Source organism: Macrosteles quadrilineatus, unplaced genomic scaffold (genome assembly GCF_028750875.1).
Source record: "Macrosteles quadrilineatus isolate MER2022 unplaced genomic scaffold, UCM_ALF_1.0 Scaffold_7__1_contigs__length_78375512, whole genome shotgun sequence".
Classification (NCBI taxonomy): Eukaryota; Metazoa; Arthropoda; class Insecta; order Hemiptera; family Cicadellidae; genus Macrosteles; species Macrosteles quadrilineatus.
The window spans coordinates 46,887,626-46,900,362 of record NW_026542600.1 but is presented as its reverse complement, the minus strand read 5'-3'; the positions used below and the strand labels follow the sequence as shown (position 1 = coordinate 46,900,362).

The window sequence follows — 12,737 nt, the reverse complement described above, 5'->3', positions numbered from 1 at the left end:
AAGCTTTAAGTGACTGTACGAAAAATATAATGTTTATCACGAGTGCAAAAGGTCTTTGCTCCCTAGTTACACAAATAACAATTGCATGGCTTTAAATGGTCTGTAACCTACTAGTCCGACGGTCTCCGATCCAACACCTTCCTACGACATTGCTCTCTGGGGCATTGTTGTCGGACGTCGGGTCCGATTGTTCTCCACTCTGCATCAGGCCTCTAGCTTCGTGTGTAGCATGAGTATTGACGAACGTTTGATCGAAGCAGTTTGGAAGTATCCTTTCTTTATACAGTAGGTTATAAAAGCAGCTTGAACATATTCTCATGCTTTCAATTATGCAAGTTTTATGAATTCGAGTGGTGAATGGTTCTTAAATTGTGGACCAACTATTATAGGAAAAGAGTATGCGAACTAAGAACCATCGGATGGACAAATACCTAAATCTTTTACTACTCCAACAGCCAAAATTTATACAAAAGCCTGAAATATCTAATTTCTCGTTGGTTGCTGACGAAGCCCGTCGCACCAATGGAAGGTGTCGGAGACTTGTCGGATAGGAGAGCGTCGGACTAGTGGGTTCCCATCATGTCTTGGAGCGACGTATCACATTCAAACTCGCGACGTATAGGTGTCAAGTCATGCAGTTCATAAACATTTTACACCCTACATTGCAGTATAAATCAAGCCTAGGTGTAGATTGTCTATATAAGGCAGCTGTGCCGTGTGTCAAGCATTGTTACCTGATCTCATAGTCATTGTTTTGTGTGAGCAAACCAACATTAGTTACATGTCCGTACTTGCACCTGACACACAATAACCATCTCTTGTGAAAATACCAAACTACTTTAAAGTAACTTGATATGTAAATTTTCAACACCTAAGATGTTCTTAAAATTTTTAGTTTTAAAGTTGCTATATGTCAATATTTATTCGTATCAAAGCTACATAATACTACAGAAGAATAGACAGTTGAGAGTGTAGTTGTCTACTTCTTAATATGTGATACTTAGGTCTCACGGGCGTATTTTATAAGTCCACCCCGTTTCTTAAAAATAACATAAAAAATATTTATATTTTTAACTAAGGGTACGAACTGTCACTTAAGACGTTTCAGAAAGTTGTGATGGGCTAAATTTACCTTAAGCAAACAGTATCTTAAATTTGCTATACAAAATTATGTCACCATTACCAAAATTACCAAAATTATGTAATGCATATAAAAATTGACTCAAAAGTAACAAATATCTTCACGATTGGGTGAAAAAAACTGAGTTAAAGAAATTGTCCAACATGCCTGAAATTGTCCAAATTTTCACAGACCTCATGGGTCCAGAGATGCTAGAATCAGTGGTTGAGTGGATTATGATTTATGAATAATACAGGTTAGTTTACGTAATCTCAATCTGACGTGTTTCTTCTTTTCCCAAATCTCTTAACTTTTCAGTGATTATTTTCATTTAATGCCTCTACTTCTTATCAAGTTTTTCAAGAAGTCTGCCAAGTGCCAATCGTGTAACGAAGACGTCGAAAAATCTATACTTAATCACAGAGATGTATTTAGGTCGTTAATAAGAAACTAATGAACATCGATACTGCAATCGGTAAATCGCCTGAACGTAGCGTATGGCGATCTAGTCTTGACACAGACATGGCTTTAACCTAACCTGGTTGTGTGATAGGTGCAAGTTTTTGCGACTAGTTGTGGCCTAAATGAAGGATAATTGCGAAGGTATTGCATCGGCAGACTAGATGCCCACAACTAGTTCCCCAAGGTTTCTTGTCAGATACGTTTCCGATTTCTATAATTTTTGCACTAACCGCAACCACGGGAGAAAGCAATCGATCAAAATTTTCAAGGATAGCAATTTATCGTATTCGAACGAAAGGATTTGAGGATAATCAAAGCGAACAGGAAAATAAATGTGCAGAAATCGTATACAAAATATTAAATTATATTTTTGCAATTTGAAATTTTATAATTGAATGCTATCACTTACACACTGCTCGTTGCCAAAACTATTGAGTTATTAAATGAATCGAGAAAGTACACTATAAGGCCTACGCAGGCAGAAGATGACTTAACAATTACTACATGTGGTGCCAATGCTCATTGAAATATCCAACATGTTAACTATTTCCGGTCGGTTTGACTTTCGAAATCGTATTTATTTTTTTTATTTTCACCCACCAATTTATTGCCCACCAACAACAGGTTTGACAGACCTAAACACGAATTTTTGAACTATTCTCACCACGAAATATTGACATATTGTCATAAAATAAACAATATTATTGATCAATATATCGTGAAAATATTGCCATAAATCAATTCTGGAGGTAATGCTGAATAAAATGTTTTCACTAAATGAAACTGTACTACTGTTAGGATTTTATATAAACGTACGTTACATAAACTCTCAATACAGTACCGAATTTACGATCGGTAGACGATATTTCAGAAAGTACCATGGGTTAGGTTGCAGTTTAAAACAACGTTTCCTACCTGACAAAGCGGGCTTTCTTGCACTGATTATAGTGCGCAAAGTAGCTATTTCCTGCATTTACTTACTTTGCCACACTTATTTTACTTTTCCGCACACCAGTATTTCAACCAAACAACACAAAACAGTGTGCTTTTATTAGGCACGTAATACGTGTATGCTTGGAAATAAGTTGGCAAAACTTAAAATATACTACGAATGCAATCAGCTTGTGCAGCGTTTCACAGCGTTTTGAATTTTGATATTATGACTTAACTGTTGTTGGGTGTTGACATTCTATCTTCGATCAAAGCTTGGCAGCCTAAAACGTGTTGTTTAGTTCTTGAACACTAATTATTTATATGCTTTATGGTAAGTGTAAGAAACATATCAAATGTAACGTGAACGCAAAGAGCACGTGCAGCAAAGTGCCACTTCGCGCACTAGTGACACAAATAACTATTGACAAATTGCAGTTTTTACCAAACCATCCAGTCTCACGACATTTCGCCCACTTTCGCACCTGACTGAGGGCTGCGGCTTCTAGTCAATTAGTAGATAAGTAACAGAATCGCCGACGTTGAGGAGGTGGGACCGTAGTCTGGGAACTGTCTATTGAGGACCCCAAGTCCTCAGCAATTATACGATCAGGCTCAAGGACTAGTCGACTGTATTTTCCCGCGTTCGAAGTATAGGTTTCATTTCAAACCCCATGTTCATCTTAATGCACGTCGGAAAACGTGTAATTAAATTCATCATGAGATAAACAACTATGAAAACACTCCTAAACAGAATGAAACTATCAAACTACAGTGAAACGCGTGTGGTTTGTCGATGGTAATTATAAGTAACTGGGCAAGATTAGACTTTAGACTGATAGAATGATTTGGTGAAATTCTCGACATGGGTCATTAAGCTGATTTCAGTTTGTAAATCTAGTTAATATAACCAAGCTAAAATAGTTAATAAAATGTTGTACAAGATTATGATACTTGAAAAATAAATTAACATGCAATTGGTTGGACGGATAGTCAACGAATTGTATAAGAGTCAGAAAAGTTACAAAGATGCATAAGTACTAATAGCCAAATACAAAATGGTGGCTAATATTGACAAGTAATTTTAATTTGATATTTATATGTGATGATAAGCATATGAAGTGGAACGGTAGAGAGAGATAAGGTTTATTGGTTATACATAGGCAGAGATATACAGGGTATACTGTAAGTAAACAGACAAACACCGGCAATAAGGCAAAATGAGATATAACCTGACTAGCTTAGCCTTATTCTACCTCATTTTACAACTAAAAATCGACCGTGATATTTTAGTGGTTTTTATTTGCTTTTTTTGAACTTTGTTCCGCTTAATGGGATATTTTAAATGCAAAAGAAAAGTTTTTTTTTTGTATTTTTTCATAAAACTAGCCGTTTATTTAGTTGTACCAATTTTTAAATTGTAAAAAAAATATTCTTTATTTTCAGTATAAAAACAAACAAATTGTGCTTTTTGATTAATAATTATGTCGAAGGATTTTCTTAAAATGTTTGAAACAAGAAAAGAATTATGCAGGAAGTAACTAAGACATGTTACAGCTGTTTCATGAATCTTGTAAAGATGAACTAAGAGCTAATCTGATTGGTCCAGTTCCACCAATCAGGTTAAGCAGTCAGGCCAGTATAAAAGACTAGGTTTGCATGTTAGATCCCGCTTTAAGTCAGAATGTGTTGTACAGTGATGTTAAGAAAAGTTAAAGTTGTTAATATATTTTAGTGAGATTAAGCCCAGGAAAACTGGTATGTAAATCAATTTTATTAAAACATTTAGTTCATCTAGTAGGTCTGTTAAAAGAAAAATGATTAAACATTGATTATATTTTAAAAACTATTAAATTTGTTTGTTTTTAGGGCACATGATTGTTGGTAACCAAAAGCAATTTAAATTAAAGAATGATGGTGAAGAATTTGAAGTATGTTATTTCCAATCATAAAACCTATTTTCAAAATTAATTGTAATGAAGCTATAATCAAGAATTTTAGGAAGAAATTAAATTAAAACCAAAGTTTCGTTACATAGTAATTTAATTATTTTTGTGCAACTTAAAATCGTGATATTTCAACTATTTTTTGCCAATCTTTTTGAACTTGGTTTAATTTGATAAGAAATTTAAATGGAAAATAAACGTATTTTAGGAATTTTTTTCATAAAAAAAATCTTTCTTTTTTTTTAATTATAAAAAAATAAAATGGTCACCATTAAGCAACTTTGAATCGGGTTGAGTCAAGTTTTTTTTGCATAAATCTCTTAACATAGGTACATACTAAGTTGCATATAGATCGGTTGCAACAATTCAAAATTAAATATAAAAATAATGTGGATATCTAGAACGAAGCGAATTAGGGGAAAATTTCAATCTTGATTTTCTCTTTAATCTTAACCGTATAACCAATTCCCGGAGTTTGGCTGCTTACTTACGGGAAACCCTGTATAAGTTTAGAGTGCCAGGTAAAGGGGATAGACGTGTCAGAATAAAATACACTTCAAAAGATATAACGCGATGAAATGGTGGATTCAGGGAAAGAGGGTCTACTGTAGAAACATAAATGAATGTGTATATAAGCTAATGAACCAGAACGATTACCAGATAGGTTACTGTAAACTGATAGAGACATCGATGTTTAAGGGGTTGAATGTGAATGAATATGTATATTAATGTGTAAATGGATAGTACAGGGATAGAGGGCTAACCCGGCGAGCTAGTCATTCCCGGTGACGCAACTAGCCGGTGTTTATTAGGTTTGTGTGTCAAGTTCTATGGCCAGTGCGCTTGGGACAGGCCTTATACTGTGACCGACCACAGTCATACCATGTAGACAAGGTTATCAGTGCCTTGGACTTCATACAAACTGCAGAATATCCGTCATCGATGCATTTGAAGTGTTTGATAAGATTGGTGACATGTCTTATAATTTTTTTACTTGCCCCTAAAACGATTTTTTAATTCTGTGGCCTCAATCATTTCCCAGTTAGCCTATAGCGTTGGCTCAAAATAATCTAATGATAATGTTATGTGACAGTAACGACTTTTAATTTGGTATAAGGCGCGTTTTCTCATGAAAATCGTTTGAGCGGTTTAAACAAAAACAAAATATTCATTTAGTCTTCTTGGTGAGAGTACCCGGTCTGGCTGCCATTGTAGGTTTTGTCTTAAGATTCATCAAAGCCTAAAAATGCAGTTGATTCAGATTGTTGGATAAGATTTTATATTAATGATGATGTTACATTTTATCTTAATATTAATTTACTTTCACAATGCATCTGTCTGTCACTTAAATCAACTATAAATTACCTTAGTCTGTAGGTTTCGTAGGTCATTCTTAGAGGGCGGTGTTAAGTTAAATTAAATAGATTATACCATTTTTGGGGTGCAATATTCTATTTTCAATTTCCTCCTCGGTCAGTAAAAAGTTGAATGAGTCAACAATCATTTTATGATTCGATTGGATAGCAACGGACATAGACTAACTATATTTCCAATTATAATAAGTGCAGTTCAGTTCTCCATTACAGTACTATATAGACAATTTTTTTACTGTGAAAATTCATATAAACTATTCCACACTCGCGAATATTAGAAAAACTGTATGGATCATAAAAATAACACATGACGTCACTGGCTATACTAATAGCTGTAACAGCTGGTTTGACAGTTCCATTCAAATTTAATGAAATCATGTATACTTTCAGGCGAGTGACATCATTTGTTTATGTATATGGTCCACACCGTTTCTGTTCTAATATTTACAAGCACACCTAATAATTTTCATTTACTCTACTAACTCGAAATCCTACGCAACGGTAATTCATTCAGTTAATTCATTTACCCCTCAGATTTTATTGAGAGATCATTTGACAGGGTTGCTGCAAAAAAGTATCTTTGTTGGTTTAGTTCAGGGGATATCCATTATTTTGTACCATTGTCCTTCAACATATAGGATACCAAAAGGCACGTCCTATCTCCAATTTCTCTATTACTGTTATACATTTCACTCTCTCAACTAATTCCAAATCAAATGGCACATGGATAATTTTCAAGGTGGCCCTATCGCTTGACAGTTCAGCACTTATCTCAGAGATTTCTGATTCTAAATTCTGGACGGCTTCGAGATCTGCACTTCAGAAATCTAAATGAGCAATTGGTTTCCAGATTGATTGCTCACAAGACAAATATTTATGTATGTAAAAGGTGAGATTGGACTATTGGTTAGAGCGCGGAATTTGAGTCTGGGAGACCCAATAATAAATCTCACTAATCCACTATGATAATCCACTTTATAATTCCGAAAACCAAAATATTTCAGGCGAGGAAATCCTTCCATGGAATGGAGAAGTATCACAATTAAATCCATGTGACAATGAATATAGCCTATAATTTATATCTTATTTATTCTGAAGATCTATAGATATTTTAACCTAGAAAATGGTGAATAAAGGTTGGCAAAATACATGTAGCATTGCACTTGAATTACTGGCACTTGTCTTCCAATATTGATTTATGACTCTGAGCCAGACGTTGGCTGGGGGAGAGGTGGAATTGCCGTTTGCAGCACGGGTTAATGTGGATCAAGGGCAGGTTAAGTTCAACTCGTTTTTGCATAACTCGTTCCGTTCTTTTGGTTCTAGGTGATTGGACGCCAATGCCCATAGCCTCACACGTTCACTATAGTTTCTGGATAAACCGATAGAAATTTTAAATTTAATGAAACTATGGGGTCATTTTTAGGTCTGAGATTCAATTGCACCTTAATCTGTAGGTTTAGCTGGTGTATGAAAAGGATGAGTGAGCATTTACTCCTTGCATTTCTTTCTAATCGTTTTACATTTATAATTTTTCTACAGTGTTCATAGGGCAATGAGTATATTCGCGAGGAGATGGAGAATTTCAAACGAAACCCGTTTTCACTACTTTTATAAGATATGACCGGGAATGAAGGTAAAATATATTGAAAGAAAAATGAAAGAAGTGCGTTATAAATATATCAATGTATATATAGGATATTATGATAAAAGTCAATTATCTTCGTTACGTGTTGTGTCTAAACAGGTCTAAAGAGGTACTATTTTAATACTTTCAATAAAATATTATAGATAACCTGTTTGTAAATAAATAGATGCGAATTAACTATAATCATTTATTTAAAGTGTTAAAAAAGTAACTCTAATCACAAACATTATGCAGCAGTTGTTTGGTTATACAGTATATGAAAAAATTATAATACCCCAGTTCCAAGAACCTGTATTTATATATTCAAACCTCCAGTTGTTTTATTGCATTTTTGTCAATGCTGGAACAAAATCCACCCTTAGGCTTGTGTCCCAATTTAAGTACTGTAATACAACCCCCCCCCCCTCACTTCCCAAACTCAGCTGGGGAGGTTGCTGAATATGTGTTGTTATAATACAAATTTAAAATAATCATCTAAAATTTGTTTAAATTTGTTTCCTAGTGTATGTTACTGACTACAATCACTTATCAAATGAAGTTTGGTTGAGTTTACAGACTATTTTATTATATATAAAAATTATAAAATAAATGTAACTTACAGCAGTACGAGGAAGACTTATGCCTGGTAGGTACCACCCTAGGGCCTGTCCCCGACCCCGCTGAAGAGCTGTCTCCTTGACTCTGGTCTATGGTTGTCAACAACCTCTCGTTCACTTTGGGATCAGTGGCGACTTTTTCCACCGTCTTGTGTTTCTTCACCCCGATATCGAACCCTTTAATGCACAGGTCTTCTGCAGACTTAAGAATCACCAAACGCGGGCTAGATCCCAACAGAGTCTTTCGTAAGTTTAAACAGTCACTTTTGTCTTTTTTAGTTTTCATTTTCTCCGCTCGAGTTTTCTCACAGTGTATTTTGACGTCCGCCATGTTCCTCTGGTAGAAGTTCTTGTCGGCGACCCCTAGGTCACCCGCGCCTTCGCTCCTGGAGTTCATCTGTCCGATCCTCGGCCACTAGCTCATCTTTGACACGACCTGAAACATGGGCAACTGATATAGGAGCGACCATGGTGTCGGTTTAATGAACTGTGATGCGTTGATAGACCAGTGACCTGAATGTAGGTTTTACTTTATTCGATCACAATATCAAGACTATTGAACCGTTTGCTGCTGATGCAATCTTTCCTACTATAACCGATCGTATGTAACATGTAAGTGTAAGATTTCAAATGTAAACAAACTGTTCATTTGATGTTTAGATTAAGTCATTAGTTAATGTTTGTTTTCGTCACCACATCATACTAAAGCATTGTTAACTCGCGATCACAGTTAAAACTAAGTAGGTCAAGCGGACGCGTTTACGTGTATTTTATACTGTTATGATTCGTTTGTCAGATCGGTTGGATCCGTTGCATTAAGTTCAATTCCCATCAGACCAAATCATTTAAAACTGTAGCCTTTTACCCAATGATACAAGTATAAATTTGAACAAGTGGGATTTTGAGCTAACAAAACATTCCCAATATTTTCAGGGATCCTCGTTTGTCACAAACAGTTTTATGAATTATTTGCACAATTAGTGTTGTGCAATTAGTTGTGTTAATGTTTTGTATCACATGTTTTGTTCGACGATTGTAACATTACAATTCTACTATTTACCTCTAAAAATTAGCTAGCTTAAGTCTAAAATAAAAAGAATAAAAAATTACATTAATTACTAAGGTAATCAGCACCCGCATGTATTAAAAAAGCAAAGTTTTTAATTAATCCACTGAACACAGTTCAATCTTCATTAGCTATCAGCGAATTGAGATATAAATGGATATGACCTAAAGGTCTAACAATATCCAAACACTTTTTGGCATTTACCTTGCTAAGTGCTGTGTCTACTGTATACAAGCCATGTATTTAAAGCAAGTGCGTACGTAACTATAAGGCAATATGGCACTTGATATAAGGCGGGGTAGGTTTACAGAGAGTCACAGTTAACCTCAAAACTTATAAAACTGCAAAATTAATCAACCGTCTATGTTTGGACATTCTCTTTGTTTATGTTTATGTTAAATGTTTTCTGCTAATTTACATTTAGAAGTTTTACGGAGTGCACATCCGCCTTTCGGGATTTTTTAGCTAACGTATTCAAGAACGTACACAAAACGTGACGTGAAGTTCAAGCTCAACAATGTGTATAACTGCTTGGGATTCCCAACAACCTACGTGCAGTCGACCCTATGTCTCGGCAAACACATTAATACCAAAGAATGTATCGTGGTTTGCTCAATGGATTCGTGAACAGAAAATTAACCATACCATTCATCAGTGTCACCCAAACAAATGAAAAATTGTTGTCAGTTACAATGGAATTATTTGTTTCTTTTATGTCCGGAATATTTGAATTCAACTAAAGCCGTCTAAAATTTAATCTTACTTCCATTTTGATGTGCTATAGTTTGACCTTTATACTTTTTAACAGTCAACTTTATTATTTTAAAATAATTAAGCATTTTTAAAAGATTGAACCGTGTTGTTAAAAACATTTACGCGAGTTGCGTACACTACTTTACCTACGACAGTGTTTTAATTACTAAAAATCACTACTTATATTCTAAGAGAAGTTATGTTTTCGTTTATAACCTCCCATTGCCACTGACAGTGATGCAACGAAACATTGTACTAAACACTAATTATTGTACCAGTCTACAATGAAATTGGCCTGAACAGCTGATTAGTTGAAGTTCGAATCAATACAATTTTACTTCTTCTCTCTCAATCCTCAACCCTCATTGGTCCGTTACCCGTGTTGTTTGTTGTTATTAGTAAAACTGTGCTGTTATGAGAAACTTTTCAAATCTAAGAACTGAACTGAAACGGCTACTTTAAAAATTGGCCGTAGGTAAAATAGTTCTAACGACACTCGTAGAAGTTTTTAAAATGTGTTTAGATCTTGTATGGTATTTAATAAAACAAACAAAATGAATTTAACCATACGGCTGCGAAGAATCATTTAAATTAAACTATGGCCAAAATCACACCTCTTTAAAATAGGATAAAATTAGTACATTTTCGATGTTATAATACACAAGTATAGCATAAACTCACGAAGTTCATTTAAACTAACATAATATAGTACTGTATTACATTCATTTAAATCAAATCCTTATTTTATTATTGGTTAAATTTGAAAAATTAATTATTGAATCCCAGCTACACTTATCTAATTTACATGAAACACACTCTAAAAATTGATATTCTAATTGTTTCGAGCATGGACAAAGTAAATAAAATAGAACGGGGATAACCCAACTCATCACGGTGGTCAAATTTAAGCCGAGGAAAAGTTTTATGGTACCCAAAGGGTCCAGTCACAGACAAAAGTATTATATTGTCTGTGGTCCAGTCCAACTCCACACGGTGGTCACTTTTGGGGGGTAGCGGATTTCTACCCCCGGATATTTACCCCCATGAAAAAACGCCTACGTCATTTTGACGTCACGAGGGGCGGGGCCTATACACGGTCGAGAAACTGCCCGCGACTGGAAATTTACCCCCAATATATTATTGAATAATCAACATGTAATTGTTTGATTATAAAGTGATTTGCCATAGCACGGAAATCTACCCCCGGACATCTACCACCGGAAATCTACCCCCGGACATTTACCCCCGGATATCTACCCCCAGACATTTACCCCCGGATATCTACCCCCGGACATCTACCCCCGGATATCTACCCCCGGAAATCTACCCCCGGACATCTACCCCCAGACATCTACCCCCGGACATATACCCCCAGTGGTTAAATCATAAATATCTGACCCCGGAATTCTCTCCTCGGAAATCAACGGCTCTTCGGTTAATCATTGATTGTCTTGTAATATCCAGTATAAAGCATGCGATATGTCATTGTCTTGTTTAACATTATCTATCTTCCTAATTCAATAAGCTGTAACAGTCCTTTTTCACCCGACCTATTTCGCCGATTGTTACGATTGAGGTGTCATTTTAAAGCTTAAGATCTTGCGCAGAGCAAAATGGTAATTAAAAAGGATATTTTGATTAGGGCTTCAAAAGGTTGACCCCTAAGCCTTTCATGTAAATTTTATATTAGAAAGACGTTAAAAAAGCGTTAAAAACTATCTTTTTGACCCACCATATATCATTTTTATTTTTTATTTTTTATTTTTTTGGATATCATTTTTTGATATCCACCATTTTTAATTTTTCAACTTTTCACCTTTCACAGCTGTTCGTTATTTCATAGATGTCGTATTCTCCAAACAAATTATTAGTATTTCATAAATTACTGGTAAACATTAGGAGTGAATTAGACAAAAATGCAAAAAATTGGGGGTTTGAACAAAATTTATTTTAATTCAAAAGTAGTGAGGCCATATTTTAATGGCTTAAGAGACTCGTGTCAATCCACCGAATCCAAAAAGACTATTTAAATCGAATCACGATCGATGCTCTAGGTTTTGAGGAGAAGGCCACGTAAAATGCCTTCTGGGCCTTGACAGACAAAGCAGAAATTGAGATAAAGACTTGTTTTGGCTTCTTTAATGTGTGAAATGTAAAAATGACCAAAAAATATATAATTTTGAGCAATGTTCGTACTAAACTCTAATTTCATTTACATAAATTCGTAAACCCAAAAGAACCATGAGGTAAAAATACCTTCCCTATCCCGAAATATCCAATTTTATTCTTTTATATTATTCTACGTTATTTCACAACCAGCATTGACAACCAGAACCAATCATAAAATATGTTTATGTTTTATTTTTTACGATTAATTATTTGTGTAAGCAACTAGACTTTTTGGCCAATGTAAAACTCCGGATAGTGTCTACGACATAGGGATTATGCTATTTCGTATTACTAGAAGGTAATTGATAGTGAATAATTATTAATTCATTAATCAACCTCTGGCAGGCTTTTTATCAACATTTAATTGCATTTTTTACCACTAGTAATCCGGAAATAACCTCCTTCAGTGTTATGTTTAAAATTTCACGATCTGCGCTCGTACATGTGCTGTTAGCTATTAGTGTATGTGAAAATTGGTCAACCATTTAAATCACTGTCTGAAAATAAATCAAATGCTTATGGGTTAAACTTTTGAAGCCCTTTATCAAAATATCATTTTAATTACCATTTGCGTTGCACTGAATCTTAAGCTTAAAAATTACACCTAAATCAGTTACAGCTTAATGAATTGGGAAGATAGATGACATTAAACAAGACAACGACATATCACATGC

The 12,737-nt window shown here is 34.8% G+C and overlaps 1 protein-coding gene across 2 annotated transcripts in view; it reads right to left on the bottom strand.

Annotated features, from left to right (window-relative positions):
* LOC128998755 (scavenger receptor class B member 1-like) overlaps positions 1–12,737 on the bottom strand; it is an 80,422-nt gene that overhangs the window by 29,702 nt on the left and 37,983 nt on the right. For both annotated transcript variants that reach the window (XM_054425093.1, XM_054425092.1), the window contains exon 2: positions 8,079–8,511. In XM_054425093.1, the coding sequence (XP_054281068.1) occupies positions 8,079–8,472 (394 nt within the window). In that variant the 5' untranslated portion in view covers positions 8,473–8,511. The remainder of the gene's footprint in view (positions 1–8,078; positions 8,512–12,737) is intronic.